This window comes from Athene cunicularia (assembly GCF_003259725.1).
Source record: "Athene cunicularia isolate RWA chromosome 2 unlocalized genomic scaffold, athCun1 chr2_part1, whole genome shotgun sequence".
In the NCBI taxonomy this organism is placed as follows: domain Eukaryota; kingdom Metazoa; phylum Chordata; class Aves; order Strigiformes; family Strigidae; genus Athene; species Athene cunicularia.
Window position 1 is genome coordinate 5,600,202 of NW_020799095.1, and position 21,109 is coordinate 5,621,310.

The following is a 21,109-nucleotide window of genomic DNA, read 5'->3' on the forward strand; positions in this document are numbered from 1 at the left end:
TTTTACCATCTTTATTTGGAGAGCAGCGGTAGAGAGGTACTTGTGGTTGCGGTGGGTACTCCTGTTTGTGTTTGGCTAAAAAATAGCTTAATCCCATTTCTAATGAGGTGGATTGGTGAGGGCTGAAAGAATAGCTATTTACTGCTTATTCTAAAAGGCAACCCTTTCGGAAGGTTTCCAACGCAAGACAAAAAGGTGTGGGTGTCAGGTGAGACTTAGAAAGATGGAAAGAAGCTAAGTTTAGCCAAGTGAAGCTCATTTTCTGTTTTACCCAGGCTGTAACTGAGAAATGTGCTGAGAAGATTTGCTGGGGCAAAGGATTTCAAATGGAAAGTAAAAAAAAAAAAAGGCAATGTCTAGTGAAAGTGATAGGGGGGGAAAAAAAAGAAAGGGAGAGAGCAATAATAATATTTTTCCAAGCAGAAATACTGTTTTTCCATATGAGATTAAAAAGGGGAATGCAAGTCATGGGAGTATAAACAAGACTAATTTGGCTTGTTAAATGCAGGAGAGTAGCCACTCATGAAAGCTCAAGCCCCAGCTTCCTGCTGGGGCAGTGGCCGTACTAAGATGGAAGTCAGATGCTGTTGCAGCTGGTGCAGGTGGATGGAGAGGAGGGTGTGTGGTGGTGGGATTCCCAGTGCTCAGCGCTGCCTGAGGGAAGCCCATGCTGCAGTGGGGTTTCCCACTCCTGCACACACCTCTATGAGTGGCAAGGCTTGCAAGAACCCCCCCGGTACAGGGGGTGGTTTCCTGCGCTGCCCCTGCGGTCTGCAGGGCCTTTGTGCGCCAGCCGCTTGGGCCAGGGCTTTGCCGCCTGGCCTGCTGTGCTGCTAAAGGCGTAGCTGGGCTGACTTTGTGATTCATCAAGTCTCTTTGCATTGCAGCTGCTTAACTGATGCCTGGGGTGGTTGGTACATACTGTCCTGCCCTGCGCTCAGGGAGGAAATGTACTCGAGGGGAATCCCCCCTTTCGCAGACCGAGGTCATTTCCCAGTCCCTCGGACCATCAGCTGCTACAGGGATGAAGGGTGTGCAACTCCATTGTTCACCCAGAGAGAGTCCATGCCTCTCTGCAGGCTTTCTGTCACTCGTGTCACTGCATTAGATATGATGAGACCATTTTATCTGCCAGAAAAAGAAATATTTGTCTGGATGGTGTTGTCTGTCTAGCTGAAAAGCAGGTCTTGAGCAGCCTTTGTGGAAACTGGTTTCTAACTGAAAAGTGAGTAGTACTTTTCAGGTCAAGCAGAGTTCATCTTGGACAACATCCAGTACAAACTTGTCTTTGAGAAGTCAAGGTTGCTCATGATTTCAATCCTAAAATTTCTGCTCTGGTGGAATGCTGAATATCTTTGCTCCAATAAATAAAATATACAAAATTACCTATTAAGGTAAAGCATATTGTCCTCCAGATATTTATATCCACTGTCCTGCTGTTTTCATTTTAGGGAGGATTTCTAATTTTGCTCATAGTTGGATTTATGTCCAAATGTGCATTGGTTTCCCAGATAAAGAAAACTTGAGAGGGTCTAAGGAGCGGGGGGTGATGTGTGTGATACCTCATAGTGCCAAATTTCCTACATCCTCTGTTTCCTGATACACATATGTTCAGAAATAAATGATAGAGCAATTTGTTGAGCAGAGCTGTGCATACGTTACAGGGTTCAGTTGTCAGGAAAAAAAATGTGCTGGTTTATCTGATCCACTGGCATGTAATACAGAAAATTTAGCTTAGAGGTCAAAACAACAGATCTAAAATGATTACTTTGGCATAAATGTCGCATTTATCTTCTTGTTTGCTACAGGGCAGAGACACAAACAAGGCAGCTTTTTGCAGAGGGGGAGAGGAAAAAACTTCAGGCTCTCTCTGCAGGACTAGTAATAAATTATATTTGCTTTACAGGAGGGCCACGAAAGTAGGTAAAAAAAAAAAGGCCTCGAAACTCATACAGCTATTTCCGGCAAGCTTGAGGTATCTGTTTCTATCTCAGTTGGTTTTTTTTTTTTTCGGTTTGTTGGACAGACAGTTGTAGTTACCAAATGGTTTGTTACACATTAACTATTGAGGTTAAATCACTTGTTTATACCTCCTCATAATACGAAAGATGCAGGTATTGATATTTATTATTTAGGTAGTAAGGAGACCCTATAAATTACATAGATTTAACTAGATGATATTGCTGTAACCTATTCTGGTCTTTTAGTGTTTTAGGATCCAGCCAAGCTTGTATCTGACTGCCACAGGTTGCCGGAAAGCAGACCTTTTTAGCTCTGCTAGCAGCATAATTTAGAGCATAAGGGTCTTGTACTTGAGCTACTTGGTCCTCAGAGGAAATCTGAAAGCTAAAAAAGTGCAAGGGAAGTGTCAGAGATGACTGTGAAGGAAATCAGTAGGCAAGGAAGGAAGTCAGAAAGAAAGGACTGATTGCAAGGTAGTTTGAAGGAAGGTTTGATGTTGAACTACAGCAGAAGGGCCAAAACGAGGACCAGATTTTAGCCTCTTATTGCAAGGAGATGGAAACCTTGCATGTTTGTGAGGTTACAGAATCTGACCTTTGACACGTCAACGTTACTGTATTACTTTCTTTTTTTCCTTTTTTTTTGGCAAACTCAGATTGATGTCTGCGTAAGGGTAACAGGCTGTGTTTCCAGTGGTAATCGGAAATCACACGAGCTGGCTGTTTCTTGCCACCCTCTGGATATATATATTTTTTATTTAATATTTCACAATGTAGTTGTGTTGAGAGGTATCAGGGGTCATTTACTAAACGAGGTAGCTAAGCTATCGAAGCAGTGTTATCTGCGAGCGTAGCCCTCTGCTTGGACTAATTAGTCTTGCTGCAGTGATTATAAAGCATGGCTACTTAGAGCAATGCAGCTCTTGGTGTCTTTAGGCTAATTATGTTGAGTAATCATGTACTGTATTGGTAGGTAACCCCTGGAACAACAAGGCCATCGTTTTTATTGGTACCACTAAATAACTCTACAAGTAGAAAGTCACCGTTTTCTGCAAGTGCGATTTAATCCCAGACAGCAGGACAGCCAGCCTAGCCTTGCCAAGTGAATTTCCCCGCGGCGCATGTATATGTATGGTTATCTTCAGATGCAGAAACTGCCTGCTCTTCTAGTGGAGGCAGAATTTACTGACTGTAACTGGATATAAACCCACTACACCAAGTGATATGCGTGAGAAATGTGCAGATCTTCAAAGTGGAGTGTGCAAAGTGTTGCTGGTAATCCTTCCTTGGCATCCCTTTAATAAAATTATCATGCCAGATTCCATGTAGTAAACAATATATATTTTTTTAGCGAAAGTAACGTCAGAAAAGATACAGACATGCCTGGCTTTACAGTTTGGGAGACAGGGAAGGCATCAGTGCATGTTTCTGCTCCAGTCTAAATTGCTGCTTTGTTCTTGCTGACTTTTTGTCTTCAGTCTCTCAGCTCTCTGGTGAGAAATCCCTGCTGTTTGGCACAAGAAGTGCTTGCCATAGATGAGAAACGCCAAGGCAGCTTTCACAGTAGGATGACAGTACTTGTTCCTCTTCTTGCCAGATTTCAGGGCCGTAGTGCTTTGGGGTCTGAGCTGAAGGAGCTTTGGCATGGTCCACGTGTCCAGTAGATACACCCCCTGGAAAGGTGCAAGGGTTCAGCTCACACAACAGATATGCAGTCAGGGCTTTATCAATATGCTGGTGGTCTGAGTTGATTGCGTGTGTTTTAGTGCTGGCTGTGAGTCTGAAATTGTTGGGACAATGTGAGAAAAAAGGTTGAAACCTTGAATGAAATATATTTTCAGTCTTTCTAGTCTTTGTATTTTATAATGTCATCTTCAAAGTACTGGTTTTTGTTGAGAACAGGCACAGGATTAATTGTGCTGTAAAGATTTTGGGGAGTTTCTCATGATGTTTCATTGGTATCTATGAGTAATTTTCTGAGTAGTGGCTCAGAAAGCACTGGGGCCTTTCCCATACCTAGAGAAATTTAAAAATATCTCTCTCATATAATTCCAATGCAGTTACATTCACCGAGGACACAGAGACTGCCCCCTACTCCCTCTTCCCCTGAGCCTCTACGCATTTCAATGACAGTCAGTGGGTGATGGGGCAGGAGGCCAACTCTGAAGCCCGCCTGGTTTCTGTGCATTTTGGGGAACAGGGCAGCTGTCCCCAGAGCGATGAAGAGAGCGGCTGGGCACTGGTACTTCAGCAGGGACTCCCTGGGTTGCAGCATTGCTTTGTTCCAGGGTGACTATCTCACCTCTGAATTTTGAAGCTTCTAGGAGTTTTCCCTAAAAAGGAAAACATTTGAATATCTTCTTGCAATGGTTTGCCATCATCAAAGGAGATGTGTTGCTCAGTTGTATGACTTTATGTCCTTTCGCAATATTTTCTCTGAGGAGTCATTTCTGCTTTCACCTGTGGTTGCTTTGCCGTTAGAGGTGGCTGACATTTTCTTACGTGTGCCAGAGCATGCTTTTGGCTTTCAGGCATCAGATCTTTTTCTTTGAGGTTTTTTTTACCCCCTCAAATGTGTGGTGAGAGTGCAGAGGGCTTTTTTTTCAATTTTACAATAGAGCTGGTGTAGTTGAGAGACAGACTGAACATCTTACATGATAATGGAGCTACTGTGTCTTAGCACAGTTTCTTCTAAGAGATATCCTGTCCTCCTGCCCACGATTTCACCAAGACTTTGGTCTGACCTGGGGTGTCTGCTAGTTGATCACAGTCTGAGTTTATGACTTGGAGGATGTGCAGGCATCTAAGTGACTCTTTCATGCAGCCCCAGTTCAAGAGCAGATTGGAAATACTGACGCTTCTGTGTCAGTCTCAGTGCTGCATCCAGCTTTAACGGCAGCCAGCAGAAATGAGACAGATGGCAGAAATTAAGTAGAGCTCTCTGAGGCTTGACCTAGTCTGCTGCGCATGGTAGGACACCATATTGCCTGTCAGCAGAGTATCCACGGAGGGCTCCAAAAACGCATGTGCTGGCTGGGGACTGGTGGATCTCATGTACTGCTGAACTGTGGGCAGCAGGGACTTTTGAATGGTATGGGGGAGCCAAGGTCTCTGGGCTCTGCCTGCAGGGTGTGCACAGACCAGAGCAGGTTCTTCAATCTGAACCTACTCGCAGCTTTATGTGGGGGAAATGAAAACTGGGGCAAGGACTGCAGCCAGAGCCTCCCAGGACTGAGGAGGAGCTTTTGATCCTTAGCAGCTAGACGGATGGTGTTCCTGGCCTGCTGTCCCACCAGTGTGTCAGGAGGTTACATCCAGTAATTCCGGAAACTGAAGTCCTTTTGTATTTAACCTGCTGTTACTAATCACATGTCCAAATGTCTCTTACAGCTGTGGTGCTCTAAGGAGGACTGATTTTTGTAATGACAGAAGGCCCAGGGCTGTCAGCATGGAAGGGACACAGAAGCAGCTGCCAGACTGCAGTGATTCTCACCCATCTGTTGTGCAGATACTACAGGAAACCCCATGGTGCTTAGATAAGTGATAAGTGAGGTCCACACTGCCTCCCTGGCAATGCAGGGTCCTGGTCATGGATCCCTATAGACCCCTGGGATCTGGACATCGCCCTGTACCATTATATGTATTGAGAGCAATCTCTTGTCTTTGAACATGGGTTTGTGACCCCATTGTCCTTTTAATAAATAATGGAAAAGCAACTTCAAAAGAAAAAGTTGGGTCCAGCTTCCCAGCAAGCAAATGATGCCTCTCCCAGCATCCTCCTTGAGCCGTTGCAAGTCCCTGGTAAACCCCTCTCTGTATGAACTTCAAAAGGAGAGAGCTGTCATTTGAGAAAACGATGGACAAAAGCCTAGCATGCTGGGAGTGCAGCCTGACGGTATGCCTATTATCAGCTACTAAGCAAAGTGTGTTTATTTTAGCACAAAGGCACTAGTGACTAAACTTGAAATATTCTGAAATTGGTGCTGAAATGACCTTGAGGTCATCATGAAGGTCCCACAGCTAAACAGATTAGACAGATGTGTTAGGGATGAACAGTACATAAAAGCTCAGACAGGAGAGGAACAAGAAATATTGTAACAATGAGTGAAGACAGTAGTGTTGAAATGCTGAAGAATTTTAGTTGCCTGAATTGTTAGGTGAGAGATTAGATAAATTTAGGGCGAAGTGAAAGTGAAATACGGTCAGGAGCCAGCAGTTTAAGACATGTAGTAAGAGCAATTGTGCCTGAAAGCGGCAAGCCATGCATTAATATTCCTGGGTTTATCAAAAATATCATCTCTGTAGTCATCATGATGCATATTTAAAGTGATGCCTATTTAAAGTAGGCAATGTTCAATACATGATTCCTTATCTGCCACTGAAGTTCTCAATCCTTCCTTTCAGTGAAAGTATGGTAGCATCTCTGTGCTCAAGCAAAACCCACACCAGCCTCTGCAGGCACACAGTCAGAAGTATCACATTTGAGAGTCACTTGTTTAATTTAAGGCGCTGTCCCATGGCAGGGAGTGCCGGGACAGAAGCCGCTGCGGCCCTGCTCTGCACTGTGGGGCAGTCAGTCCCAACGCTGTTTGTTTGCTGGTGTGGCAGCAGCCAGAGCGTGCATTTCCCAGCTCCACTGGGATGGTCCCCAGTGCAGCCTGGGGAAATGAGCTTTTCCTGCGTCTTGCTTTCCCATGCGTATGATGAGATGCTTCCTCACCTCAAAGGGATGTTGGGAGAAGTCCATCCCAATGCGGGCAGGGAGAGGCTGAGAGCAGCAGAGGGAGAAACTGTCTCAGTTTGCATGCATCACTCCTGCAGCGGCTGAAGAGGCACCTGATTACTTGTGGTTTTGGCAAATTTCCTTTTACACTTCTGCCAGGGCCTTAAAGAGAATCATGGAGAGGAGCAAAAAGTAGCCAAAATTACCACCTTTTCCCTAAAGAAAGTAGTTAAATCATCCCCCCTCCTTCCCTCAAAGTGCTGTTGGTGTCAGCACCTCTTCTTCATGGGCCCATGTATCACCAACAGCCAATTTATAAATCCTTTATAAAGTGATTTATTCCTCTGCTGAATGACCTTGCTGCAGAAACCCAGACACAGCGCGCTGGCTGTGGCACCTTCTCTGAAGGTCTGTTGCCATCAATCTTGACCTGCTAATGTCATAGGGTTAAAAATACACCAGGTGCAGAATGGCTGGTAAGTGCTTTTTTTGTCACCATGGAAGAATGACGTGGTGGCAGTGATCCAAACCTCATCGTTTCTGCTGGAACGGCTGCTGCTCATGCACCGGGCAGAGCCTTTGTCCAAAGAAGTGTCTCCTCATTGCATGTCTCCACGCAGATGTATTTCCTCATCACTGCCAGCTTGTCTTCAAGGAGAGACACTGCATACAGGTGGAAAGTTGCTTGGGCCTTTTGCACTAAATGGGCCCACACTACCATGTAATTTAAAATCAAAGTTAAATGGTTTTTGTTTTGTTTTTCATTTTTAGGAGTGCCAAATCCCAATGCTCTATTTAAATCAGCGGGAGATTTTTGGGGGTACTTCTTGCTGCATAGGGCTTCTTGTTAACTTGTTTAGGACCACTGTTGACAAAGGTGCTGCAAATCCCAGGTGTACCCATGCCTTGTCTTCCCCTCCTCAGAAACTGGGACTCTGCAACTTCTGACAAGCATGCTGGGCTTAACTTGGATGGGCAGCCACACAGGAGGGGTTATCATACAAATATGCACTCTGAGTTATGGGCCGCAAAGCTAATGTGTCCAAGATTAGATACTTTTTATTTTGGGCTCTGGGTTCTGTTTTGGTCTTGTCAACCTTGGCAAAGCATCAGGGTGACTGAGAGAAATCAGAGTGGGGTGCCTGCGGGTTTGTCAGGTTTTCTTCCGTGTCCTGTCTGATGTCTGCATTGGTGCAATGATGGGCTGGTGCCCTGGGTCATCTTTGACCGCCAGGTAACGCAGTTGTCCGCAGCAGGGATTCAAGGAGAATGGGGATGACCAGTGTGCCAGGGCGGTGTGCTTCTGGCTCCTACGCCACCCACTAAACACACGGGTGAGCAGTGCCTGCAGCTTAGCCATGGAGCTGCTGCGTGTGCAAACCGGGCTCGTTTCTTGAGAAACATGCTGCCATGTCCTTCACCTGCCTTGATGGCTGAAACCTGGGCAGGGCACTAAGGGCTACTGCTGAAATGTTGGTATGGCTGAATTCACTGGCAAAACTTTAGAACTTTACTGGAGCATCTCAATTTCCCGAGGAGCAGCTGGAGTTGTTTCCCAGCCTGAGAGTGCCCTCTGGTGTACTCAGGAAACAGTAAAGATTGTAGTTTATTGAAGTGGTTTTACTTGACTTGCTCCTTTTCCTAAGGCTTTGCAAGCAGCATGGTTATTTGTTGAAGGCTGCCAAGTAGGTGCATGTCATCCAGCACCAAGATGTGACCTCCAGACCAGTCCTGTGTGTCGTCCACATTTATACACCCAGCAGCTGGCAATCACTTTTTTTAAGGATACTTGCCACGTGCAGCATTTCAAGCAGGAGGCTTCTGGGCACTGGTGTCTCAGTTCCCATTTCCTTCCAGCAATGCCTGTCAGGTCCCTGAAACCAGCCTGCAGCAGGTCCTGCTCTGGCTGTGCCTGGACAGTGCTGCTCCCCCTGCCCAGGGTGCTGTCTCCAGACACACACTTGGGGCTCATTGACCAAGCAGCACAAGCAGAGCTGCTCCAGTGCTGGGCTGCATTTCAAACCCCTGGCTGAATAGGGAGAGCAGGCTGCAAAAAGGTAAAAGCAGCATTTTATTATAAACAAACAAAACCTATCCCTTTTCTCTGGGGTGAAGGCAGGGCATTTAGAAGAAGTGGTGGCAGCATGAGCATGCATTGCCATAGTTACATGGAACTGAAAACAGACGGCGAATGTGAGGCATAAACACAAAAGCTGTAGTAAATATAAATCTTACCCATATGTAGAGTCCCATCTTGGAAAAAACTTTGTCATCTTGTCTCTGTTACGACATTCTAGTTTGAAAAAATAATTCTTTTTTAAATGGTTTCAAACTTTTGTTGGCAGCTGCAGTAACAGATGTGCTGGTAGGGAGCAGAGAAGTGTGTTAAGCACTCTGGTGTTGCACTCTGCTGCAGGCAGAGCAGGTGGTCGGGTATTGCAGCAGCTTATCTGGCAGCTGCTGATTGAAGGCATCTTCTAGAAGAACAGCATGGATGTGACATTTTGAGGAACGGTGTCAAGTATGGATCACTCTGCATGTCCTTTCTTTTTTCCTCCTTGATCCTCTCCTGGGATGTTTTCCAGTGTGAGTCAGAGTACCCTCACATGCTATTGCCAGGTTATTTCATGTAATCTGCCAGGACGTGGTTCCGGCTTGCAAAGCTACCTCCTCCTGCCCAGAGGTTGGTCTGTTGTCTGGATCCAGCAATTGGTGTTCATCAGTGACCACCAGTGGATTTGGAGCTGGGGTTAGTCGGGCTGGAGACTGGGAAGACTAGTGCTGGAGTTGGGTGCTCTTTTCCAGCTGTGCAGTGGCCATGTTCAGATGTCCTTGTTGTTCGTTTCTCAGTTTTTGCTCGCATTTTCTCCCCACTCTCTGCTGACCTTTCTCTTTTCCCTGTGTTTTTTCCTCAGGTCGAAAGCTGAGAGGAAAAGCCTTTTATTTTGTCAATGGCAAGGTCTTCTGTGAAGAAGATTTCCTGGTAAGCTGACCCCCATGCTGTCATGTCTTAGCCTCCCTGGCAGAGACACAGCCTTTCTGCCTGTCACCTTTGCCTGCATTTCACACAGCTGTAGCCCAGCATTCCTGCCAGGCCCTTCTGCTCCACCATTTACCTGGGACCAGCTCCAGCCATGGTGGCTGCCCACATGTGGTGCTGGAAGTAGCCAAGTGAGACGCCATGGTTTTGTGGCCCAGAGCCCCTAGCTGAAGCCATAATCTTTGGCAATGGCTCCTTCAAAGTATGTCTCTGATCATGCTTGGAGGCAGGAGCAAGATGAATGGCTACAGAAGAATGAATGAGTGAATTTTCCTTTCCAATGACCTGGGTTTGCTTGGGCATCTTAATGGCTATCTTCCTGTTGCCCTCAATGGATATTGTGTGAACATACATGAGCATGAAACAACCCCGGGTCCTCTCCTTGTCTGGTGGAGATAGAAAGCCATATACCCTTCTGTCCCTGAGTTCTGATAGATTAAGCCTTCACTGAGACTTGAAAAAGTCATATTTTCCTACTTATTGGGGAAGTCTAGTGATTTCTGTCAGATAGAAGCAAGTTAATCTTCTTTGCTGTCATCTACACAGGCTGAAAATTGAAAGAGTGGTTAGTTAAATGCATCTAAAATATTTCATTTTTCCAGTTTGCATTTCCACCATTCAGTCAGGACTGAATGTGTCTCAGACAGATGATGTGTTGTGCCTGAGATGCATCTCATGGGCATGACAGGCAGTTCCTTACTGGTATATCTCAGCAATAGCAACAAAAAACTTGCTCTGGGCCAGACTTGGTTGCTGTACTAACAGGAAGCTGGAACAATACCACTGACCTGAGAGAAGCTTTAGTAGACCTATAATGATGTAACCAGAGGAAGATTTTGGCTTTCCAAGTCTATATATACAGATATTTTGATATGAATATGTGATAAATACAAGTTTCTGATTTGTAGATTCACATGGTCAAATAAGCATGTAAATGGTATTAATAAATGCCTTATTTGCGTGTGAATTTATGGTATTTACTTATATACTTAATTAAACTTAAATTTAGGACTTGGAAGTTATAGGAACTCTTACTCCTTCTCAACACTGGAAGTCTGATGTCTTCATAGAATATCCTCTGGGGACCCATCCACAGCTTGGTATACTGAAAAAAGCATGGGAAAGTTTAGCTTGTGTAAGGAGTACAGAAGAAGATCACACAAATAACACCCCACAATATGCTGTTGTTTATGCTCGACTAGCCCTGTGAAATTTTAAGCCAATTCTTTTTTGTCCTTGCAGTATTCTGGTTTCCAGCAGTCAGCTGACAGGTGTTTCATTTGTGGTCATTTGATAATGGACATGGTAAGTGATAATTGCTTTAGGAGAAAAAAATCCCACAGCTTTATAGAAGAATACATCAAAAGCCAGATATATTCATATCCAGTACTGTCTGATATCATCTGGTTGTCTGCATAGTGTGAGATTGGTAGCAGAAAGAAAACCCACTAAGCCCTTTGTTGATTTTTGCAAGGAAGTGAAGCTGGCACCCTTCTGTGTGTGGTACCGAGACTTTGCTCTGCCTGTTTTCTGTGCACACTGACAAGCAGAGCCTTCAGCTCTTTCATCCCCTTTCAGGCTTCCTTGGGCAGTCTATTCGCGATCCTGTCAATGTTTCATGCTCAGAAGGGCCGTGGCTCTGCAGTGCTCCCTTGCTGGGGCATCAGTGTGGCTCTGCTGAGCCTCTCTTTCCTGTAGTTAAGCTGTGGCTTCCCGTGTACCCTCAGGAGGAAGCTATTGTCCTATTGTCATTTTATTTGGGTACTGATACTCTGGGGAACAGGTTTGACCCAGAGTATGTGACCCAAACCTCAGTTTAGATCTGCCCAAGTCCTTGCAAACTCTTCAGTAGATGTGTGGATGTCCTGCTGAAGCAAGCAGTTCTCATTAGCCTACATGAGGTACCATCCATTCAAGATGTGCACGGGATGGGTCACAGCTCAGGGCGTCAGCTGGCCTTTAGCCAGCACTGGCCAGCATTCAGTTGTGGGTGATTCAGAGAGACAAATTCATGGTCATATAACTGGTGGTGTAAAACTACAGCTGAGGCAAACAAATTAGGAATTTCTGGGTGGTCAGTTGACAGTACACCTCCCAAGACTTTCTAATGCTTATCATTAATTATCTTTGCTTGCCTGCTTACACTGGAAAGCATTAAAATTGGAAAAGCTATTTTATACTCAGAAGTCTGATCACATGGCTGGTTGACCATGTTATTCCAGGTAGTAATTGCTGCCCCAGAGCCAGCAGGTGAATTGCAGCTGTTCAACACAGTCTCCATAGTTTGTATTAATTAGAAAGCCAGGCTAGTGAGAACAAAGATATTAGATATCAAAGGAATTATGAAAACCTAGCAATAATATTTGTTTCAACCTCTCATGGAGGATATAAAGATGTATATCCTTTTGTTGGCCTGGTACATCTTGCCTTGTCATCCTGCCAAGTATTCTCTACCTTGTTGGCTTCAGAAATTATTTTCTTTCCTTTAAATTCTGTCACTTCTATCCTTTGTAATGCTAAATACCTTGACTGAGATTCTAAATTGTTTTCTTACCTACACTAATAATTCATTTATCTGAAACCAGGTGATATATTGATTCCAGCTGCCCAGTCCATCCCTGTTAACTTATTTTTCAGATGAGTTGCCTGAAAAAAGACACAACCCCGCTGATGAATGTGCAGCACTGTCTGGCGTAAAGCTGTGTGTTTATTATTTTCAACTTTATTGTCTGTTCACATGCATTTTTCCCATGTCTTGCTTTGTTGCAGATCCTGCAGGCTCTAGGGAAATCATACCATCCAGGCTGCTTCCGATGTGTGGTCTGCAACGAGTGTCTGGACGGTGTGCCATTCACTGTAGACTCTGAAAACAAAATCTACTGTGTCAGAGATTACCACAAGTAAGGACAAAATACACAGCAGAGGTGCTCCAATCAACAAGCTTCTAATTTAGCTTTTCAGATAGTTAGGAAGTACAGAGTAGTAAAATAGGGACAAGGTTAGAAGCTAGAAGTTTGAGGGTGTGGCTAGACCTTAGAGACCCAGTGTCTCTCCTCTTGTCCTGCCATTGACTACTGTGTAACTCTGAGGAGGTCACTTAACCCCTGGGCCTCAGCTGCCCCTTCTGCAAAGCAGAGATAGTGAGACTGTGAATGTCTGTGGAAGTCAATATGAATTACTTTTTAAGTAGTTGAAGGACTGTGTTTGACTTTTAAAGGTCTTGCTCAGGTTTTCCTCATTCTTTCTTCCAAATCTCTCAGTAGCAGCCAAGAAAGTTACAATGGGCTTTGGGTTTTTACTGGCACTAAGTATAAAGGCGTAAGGTCTCTTTTTGCCTGATAGAGCAATGTGTGCCAAGCATTACTTATAATCAATGCTAAAATGAATTTATGATCTTGGAATGCAAAGCTTTCCTATGGATAAGTTATTTACAGCTGCAGCTTTTTATCTTATTGCTGAGAACACACAGGCCTCTCTTTTTGTGTTGATCTATAACTTGCCTTCAATTTCTTGTTGCTCTTCCAGAGTTTTAGCTCCAAAGTGCGCAGCATGTGGACTTCCCATCCTTCCCTCTGAGGTGAGAGCCTTTTATTCCATATCCCCTCAGGGGAGGGAGCATCCTGTCTCAGGTCTTGCTCTTTTTCACACTTGACCCTGTATCAAGACGAATGTCCTTGCAGATGAGGAGAGATGTTCACTTCCTCCAGAGTGCAACCTTTTGACCTAAGATCATGTGCTGTTCTTGAGATGTGACCCTTCTTTTGCTTGATAATGGGCCAGGCTGCCATTTGCATCTCTTGCAGGATTATGCTGCTGCTAGTTTTATGTTTGGAGTACCTTTCCTTCATGTCAGTAAATGCTGGTGGCACTCATAAATGACCTCTGTGTGACCCCTCTGGGACTAGACTAAATCGTTTTAATACTTGGAAGAGATTAATCTTGGGCAAAACCAATTTAAAATGCTGAGAGATGTGATAAATTGAAATTACCAAATCATTAATGCGTGATTTGAGATATATGTGACTGTTAAACAGAGAATTTTACATTTCTGGTGTTATATTTTAGAGGATATCTGCAGTAAGTCGATGATGAAGCTTTACTGTAAAAATAACTGCAGGTGGCAGGATTTATTTATGGTGTCCAACCAGCAGCCCAAATGCATTTCCTCAACATTCACATTGTTGCAGGAAGCAATCTACAGAAGTGCATGTGTCTGATCCCACTGTAATCCTTTGTAAATTGTCTTTTGCTTGAATGCTTACAGGGGTCTGATGAGACCATTCGGGTTGTGTCCATGGACAAGGATTACCATGTAGAATGTTATCACTGTGAGGTAGGTCAGCAGCTTTCTCAGGGAGTGGGCACTTAATAATGATAACTACTATTATTTTTAAGAAGGAAATAAATCTCCTCCCTTCCAATGGCAGTAGATGAGCAATTCAAACCTTGCATTGTGTGACCCTTTCTATCAGTGGCTGAGGAATTTCCCGTTTGAGGACAGAAGTTTCTGCAGCAATGTCTCAGCTCTAATTTAATTTCCTATCCATAAAATTACAGGCAAAGAGTTAATTATCACTTTTAAACTTGGAAGTTTATTTGTTAATGAAAGAAAAGTGGTGACTTGGTAAGGTTTATTGCTGCCTTTCAGAAGCCTTGAGCTCCAGATCGCATCAGTGTATCTGATTTCCAAGTCAGATTGTTCAAAAATGTTAAGGTGATGACTGATCCTGTGTGGTATAGGTTACCTTCACTCTCATGGGAAATGAATGTGTCATTGGGGCTGGAGAAGGGATATGACTGCACAAAAAATATCCCAGGAGATGCCAGCTCTTAAACACTGATTGGTCCCAGTGCAGGTCTTCCCAGAGAGCCTTCATACTTCTGCACTGTTAATTAAAATAAATAGATGTCTTCTCTCACTGTACTGATAATGCAGTAAAAAGAGGCCCTGACTCAGCAGGCTGATTTAACATCAGTACAACTGCAATTAATGTCATGTGAAGAGGTGAATCCTATCTGAGAGTGCAAGGAGACGTGATACGAGCATGTTTAAAATACATAGGGTTGCACCTCACCTCAAGATAAAGCTTATGCTTGAAACAAATTTGTACAAGGCGGCCTCTCAAAATGCCTATGTTTGGTGCTTTCCTTCTCATGGCACATATTGGACTTACTAAGAAGGAGCTGTTGGCTGGGTGTCTTCCATCCTGGTCACAAAATCACTTTCCCGGAAGCCAGACCCTGGATGATGAACCCTGGAAGATGAACACATCCTCTAATAATTTGCCCGTTCTGTCTTTGCAGGACTGTGGGATGGAACTCAATGATGAAGATGGGCATCGCTGTTACCCACTAGACGAACATTTGCTTTGTCACTCCTGTCATCTGAAACACATAGAGAACGGCACAACCCCAGCAACTGTGTACCAGCACCACTACTAGCCAGCGTGGCTGACATCGGAAAGCTGGGACAGACGACTTGTTACATGATCTCCCTCTCCCCACACTCAGTTGATTTCCTGTGCATGTTTTTCGCCAGTCGGCAATGTTCCTGTAAAAGGATATGAGAGATTTTTTCTGGATTCCCAGAGTTTGTATGCTTGTGAGTTCCAGCTGTATCAAACCACGTCTACTTGACCAAGAATGTGGCATGTTATGTAAACTGATTGGTTTACTTTTATGTGCCTTTTTCTGCTGTCCGGAGATTCCTCTTGGCTCATTTTGGAAGATTCTTCAGTGAAAGCACAATTTGCTGTCATACCTACGAACTCAGATCATGCCATGCACAATTAAAAAGCCAGAGGCTGGCTTGCCTGTCTGCCGGGCACATCCCGTCAGTCTATTAAGTGTTTCCTGACAAGCACATTTCATCGGATTCCCTGAAGGACATCAGTCTATTAATACCAGTTTTTAGACACTCTCTCTCTCTCTTTATTAATTCTTTAGAAAAAGAAAAGAAAGAGGTCTGTGCAAAATGGTGCACTCAGACCTTTCAGTTAATTCCCCGAACTCTGGTATCAAGTCTGGCTGTAAAAGCACCAGCTCTCCGACCACAAACCAGGCATGCTGGCTGGCAGCCGGAGGCTGATATCCCATTTCAAACAGAACGAAAAACTGGAACAAGCTAGGCTAAACTACCCTGATGACTTGGGGCCTGGGCTTGCGTGTCAGCATGATACGCAGGGGCCAGTCTGCTGTGTCAGAGTCTGAATAGCGGATCATATTTGGAAAGGAAAGGTCGGGATGCTGAAAGTGTGGACATGGGGAAATCCATCCTCATTCTTGCTTGCAGAGCTTGCTGTGGAAAAGAGCTCTCTGTACACAGAAACTCGCCTGAGTTTTCCAGTTTGTCCCCAGAGCTCAACCCCCAGCCTGGCCACTCCTTTCCATGGTGTTTACCCAGCACAAAGCCATTTCATAACGGTGCTTATTTAGAGCTCTGGGAACAAACTTGAGATCGTTATGAAGGCTTTGTTACACAGGGATTTAGAGTCCAGCTCCGCAACCTGTACTCTGATGAGTGTGTTGGTATAAACAGATTTGCTCCCATGAATAATAACAGCTTATCTGAGCAAGGCGTTAGAGAGTTTGGGCCTTACTTTCTGTACTGCTGAGAAAGCAGAAAGGCAATTCGTTTCTCTTTTTGACTCCCCCGCTTTATAGTCAAAGAAATTTGCTTCCCTAATATGCATTACATAGATGATAGGTGTGCCTGCAGTGCATGTTCTGTAGGTACCAAAGCTGTGCAGCCCCTTGTGTACAGGTACAAAGTTTTTGTTTCAAAAAACACTCTTAATTTAAAGCCTCAGATGCAGCTGGGGACCTTAGCTACCCTTTCCAACATACTGTGTGGAAAACTAGTTAAATCCTCATGTATCTATGCTGAAGATGTTGTTTAGTTCTGATTGATAGAGGATGGGATAACATTCTTGAAGATCGTTTTAGTGAAGAAACTACAATAAATTAGCTGAGCAGTGGTGCTGGGACTCCCAAAATGAGCCCTTGCTGAGAACCCACTATGGTTCAACCAAACCTCTTTTCCAGCAGCATGGATGTAGCTAGATAGGTGCTTGAAATTCACACCACGTAGTCAGACTGCCTGGTGTACCCACCCGAAGCAGCACAAGTGCTGCGTAGCAGCAAGCTGCCTGTCTCTGCCCATGCTAATAAATACCACGGGCCTCCATTTTGAGAGGTGCAAGTTGCTGTGCTAAGTATTAAACAGAGGCACAGGCATCTGCCGTAAAACAAATGGAGACCAGTGGCCTGTTAGCACCCTCCTACACATCTGTTACCAGCTTGCCTCAGCTGAAATGGGGGTGTCTGAAACTGCCCAAGCCTCAGGAGTTCGGTGGTTTTGGCAGGGAGTTTCATAAGGCCAACAGACCATCCAGCCTCCTGCCCCATCCAGCTGTAAGCGCCTCCACCTGTTGCTGCTGTTCTTTGGGACGGAGATGGCAGCGCGTGGCTGGAGGGTGGTCCTGTGCTGGAAACCATCCAGAGCTCCAGCTTTGATGGAGCTTGGCTCTGTGGCACATTTCCTGGGGACGTACAGCCCCTGGGTGAGTGACCAAAAGCTCTAGGTGGGGGACTTTCCCGCTGCAGTATGCATGGCTCTGGGGCATATATAATATCTTCAGAGGGTCTTACCTGCGATTTTAGAGGAGGTAAAATTGACCTCAAATGTGTGAACTCCCTAGAGCCTTAAATTCAGCCTCCAAATGCTGGATAGAGAAGGGATGGGAGCCAACATGAAATATAACTGGCACTGTATCCAGGCAGGATGGATTTTGGGCAACAAAACAGCCAGGGCAGATCCTGTGGTGCTCTCACCCTGGTGCATCACATCAGCTTGTGTCCTGCAGCACAGCTAGGCCTGGAGCGGGGTGGGGGGTGGTTTCAAGGTGTGGCATGATCTTTGGACAGTCTGAAGGGACTGAGGTGGGAAATAACACCAGCTGATGTTCCTGTTAAATAATTCAGATAGTCCTGGGTGGGTGGTTTCCCTCCCTGAGCTTCCACTGGCAGCGAAGGCAGTGAGATATCAAAGTAGCTTCTGGAAGTGAGCTGGAAACACCAACCTTGGTTATCTGTTTCTCTGTCTCTGAGAGACCAGCTACTATAAGGCTCATGCTTTTGCTAGCTCTCGATTTTTAGAGCAAGCCCTCATGCATGTTTTCTGGTCTTTATTTTGGAAAGATCTGAAAACACTAGTGGGACTGATACTTTCTTTTTAAGCTGCAGTTTAAACTACAGTCTCAATCTTGCAGCCTTCCCCACAACCCCAAAATAAGCAGGAAAGAAAGAGGGGGAGAAGAACAATTTTCCTTTGTGAAAAGGCTTGAGCAGCCTGTTTGTGGCAAGCTGACTCACAGGAGTCCCCTTTGCGTCACCAGAAAGTTTGGCCTCTGCTCCCACACAGTGTCTTATTACTCTTGTCAGCCATCCTGTATCCCTCAGTGCTGGGGAAATGAAGGCTGCCCTACTTTCAGTTTTGAGGTCCCACATAAATTATTAAGTGCCAGTGCTTTCCTTTCCTGTATGTACGAAGAGCTAGAAATGACAATGTGAAGCTATTGGAGTGTGTGAGTTTGTGGTTTTGAAGCTAAAGCATCTACTGCATTGCCCTGCTCTCCTATGCGTGCTAACTTGCGCTGCTTTTATCTTTGGGAGTTTGAATTAATTTAAGATCATTATTATTTCTCCTAGGCTGTGGGTGTCTTGAGGCCTTGTTGATTGTCCCTGGCTTGTCCCTGTTTCTTTAGCTGCCTGACAAGTGGGTCTGAGGTGGGGAAGGCAAGGGCATCCTGCACAGATAATGAAAAAATGGGCAGGCAGGTAGCTCTGGAGCTTGAGGTGCCAAGCTGTGCATCCTCTGCAGAAGAATTTCAGAAAACATGTTAAATTCTGCCTGTACACATTGGTTTTTGCTGGTCATGTGAATATTGTTGTCTTATTATTTATTAAGATGCTGAAATGTGCTATGAAAAGCTAGTCTTCTGTGCTCTTCTGACTGGTCTTAGGATAGGGGACCCTTGGAAGTCCCATTGTGCTGGTAATGAGTAACTCTAATGCAAATAGTTATTCGAGTGAATTCCCTGAAACTTGCTTTCAGGAACCAGAGCTTAATAGATTTTTTTTTGTTCAGGTCATGCTCTTGAATTTCTATCATTTAGAATACAGAAACTCATTTAAATAGGGACTTTTGCATAAAAGCCGGGGAAATGCCCCAGCTGTAGAAGAAGCAGATATTGTTGTGTAATTTAAAGTGTAAGAAATACCTGTGATCAAAGTGAATTAGGAAACTGCCCTGATGTTAAACATAGGGAACAGCAGTTTCAAACACCGTGGTGAGGAGTATTTGATGAGGTCTGTGGCTTTTCAGCCTCTGAGTTTCATTTGGGGTCTTTCAAAATGTTTTCCCAGTCTTTCAGGGTTTAAATGATTTTTTGTAGATCTTTTTACTACAAAGTGAATACCTCCTTGGTCTGGAAATGGTGGAATTTAATCAGCATCAGGTGTGCTATGGCAGCCTTGAAAGGGGGAAACTGGGCTCATAAGGGCTGGCTGTTTAAATGAAAAGGTTGTCTTTGGCTGCTGAGAGGAAAAAGTAAATATCTTCCTGTGCTTTCTCCTTGTGCTGATTTTTAGCACTGGGCAAATATTTGGCATCCCTGAATTTCAGTATTTGGGTCTGTTGGTAAGCTCTGCTGGGACCTCCACCTCTCTCTCCCGTGAGTTCACAGCTCTGGGGAGAATTGCAGGCGCACACTTCCTAATGAATTTAGTCCTGTTTTGCACTTCCCTGGAGATTCTACCACTTTATTATTTCAGCAACAGCAAAAACGGGTCCTTGCTTAAAGGAAAATTTACACATGCTCTCCATCCTTACTTAAACGCTTTGACCTGATCCTCCAAATTACCTGAATATTATCCTGCTACTGGTCGATGCAGCAGCATCTTTGTACTCTGTGCTGTTGCTAAGAAAATCACGTGAAGGACTCCATCCGCATTGAACTTCCAAGTGTACAGGCTGTCCCACTGAAACCAATAAGGCTGCACATGTACATGAAAATCAATGTGTGTGCGTAGGTCGGTGCTGGATCAAGGGCAGAGTGATTTTATTACAGAAGAGACATACCTAAGGATAAATCAGTGGCAGTGTAAAAGTTGCCTTGAAATGATCACTGCAATGGACTGCCAATTTTTTGTTCAATAAACAAAAATATGTACTAAAGCAATGGGGATGCATGGATGAAGAAGGATGTGACTTAGAAAACACAGTAGCTGTATGGAAAAGGGGGCAGGTGATTACAGAGAGCAGGGGAAAAGGTGGCACAGAGAGGATTTGGTTTTGTTTGTCGTATTCCTGGATATTTATTAGATGAGGTATTGAGGGGTAGCACACCTGTGTATGCTGGTCTGGACCGTGCTTCTCCCATGTTGTCCTTGGCCACATGCTCTGTGTTTGCTTCTGGGTCAGTGTGTGCTGTCGTGTCCGTGCACATGGACATGTGGGGTGTGCTGCCTGTGAGAGACCTGCCTTTCACACCTCCGTGCCAATGCCAAGTATTTGTAAATGCATTTTAAGCAACTTTCTGTGCATGAATGTAAGGACAAGTTGACCCAGGCTTCATTGCTGGCAAAGCATCTCTGGAGTCAGTACCCTGCGGGCAGGGAAGGGCTGTGGCTGGATACACGTCCCTTTTCCCCCATCCTCTGAGGCTCAGTGCCTAGTCACTGGGAGAAGCTGGGAGGGGACTTGCCTCTCTCATCGCACAGCATTTGTGTGTTCATTTTTCTTTTCCATTTCTGTGTTCTGTCGCTCGCTGGCTGCAGTGGCACTAGGTGTAACTTACCGGAGCCAACATCTTCCTGCCATGAGCCCAGAACAAGGAGAAGCAAAATTAAACTTTTCAGAGCAATAAAAGTCCTCACCCTCCTTTCTTCTAGGGCAGCCAGAAGCTTGTGTGGCAGTATGCATCAGTAGCCCCCTAAGACAAGATGAAGGATGGGAAGAAACTGTCCCCATGTGAAAATACATGGCGTAGAGCCTCCGAAGGCACCGACCCTTGTCCCCGCGCAGCAGGTCTGCGGTGCATGGCCAGACAGGGACCCGGGTGCTCACATGCAGGCTGTGGCTTTCTGTATCCAAAAGGCAAACCTAGAGCCTGGTTAACAATACTGAATGGTACTAATTATTTTGTTTATGTTTCCTTCAAAGCTCAACTCCGGGAGAGAGTATTTTAGGATTTGTGCTGGTATAACTAACCTTAGCCACCTGTGAACACAGCCCTCTTCTTCTGTGCTGTTAAATATTTATGAAGAATGAAGGCCAGCAGTGGGAGCAAAGCTGTTGGCCCGTTGTGATTAAAGACAATATTG

General features: G+C 44.9%; 1 protein-coding gene across 2 annotated transcripts in view; it reads left to right on the plus strand.

Moving 5' to 3' along the window:
• The window catches only part of LIMD1 (LIM domains containing 1), a 33,916-nt gene extending 12,807 nt beyond the window's left edge, over positions 1-21,109 (plus strand). The window contains exons 3-9 of one of the 2 annotated variants that reach the window (XM_026842714.1): positions 9,600-9,667; positions 10,967-11,029; positions 12,494-12,624; positions 13,250-13,301; positions 13,989-14,057; positions 15,029-17,286; positions 20,678-21,109. In XM_026842714.1, coding sequence (XP_026698515.1) covers positions 9,600-9,667; positions 10,967-11,029; positions 12,494-12,624; positions 13,250-13,301; positions 13,989-14,057; positions 15,029-15,166 — 521 coding nt within the window. In that variant the 3' untranslated portion in view covers positions 15,167-17,286; positions 20,678-21,109. Of the gene's footprint in view, positions 1-9,599; positions 9,668-10,966; positions 11,030-12,493; positions 12,625-13,249; positions 13,302-13,988; positions 14,058-15,028; positions 17,287-18,433; positions 18,541-20,677 lie in introns of those variants that run through there. The other variant, XM_026842715.1, reaches the window with a different exon arrangement.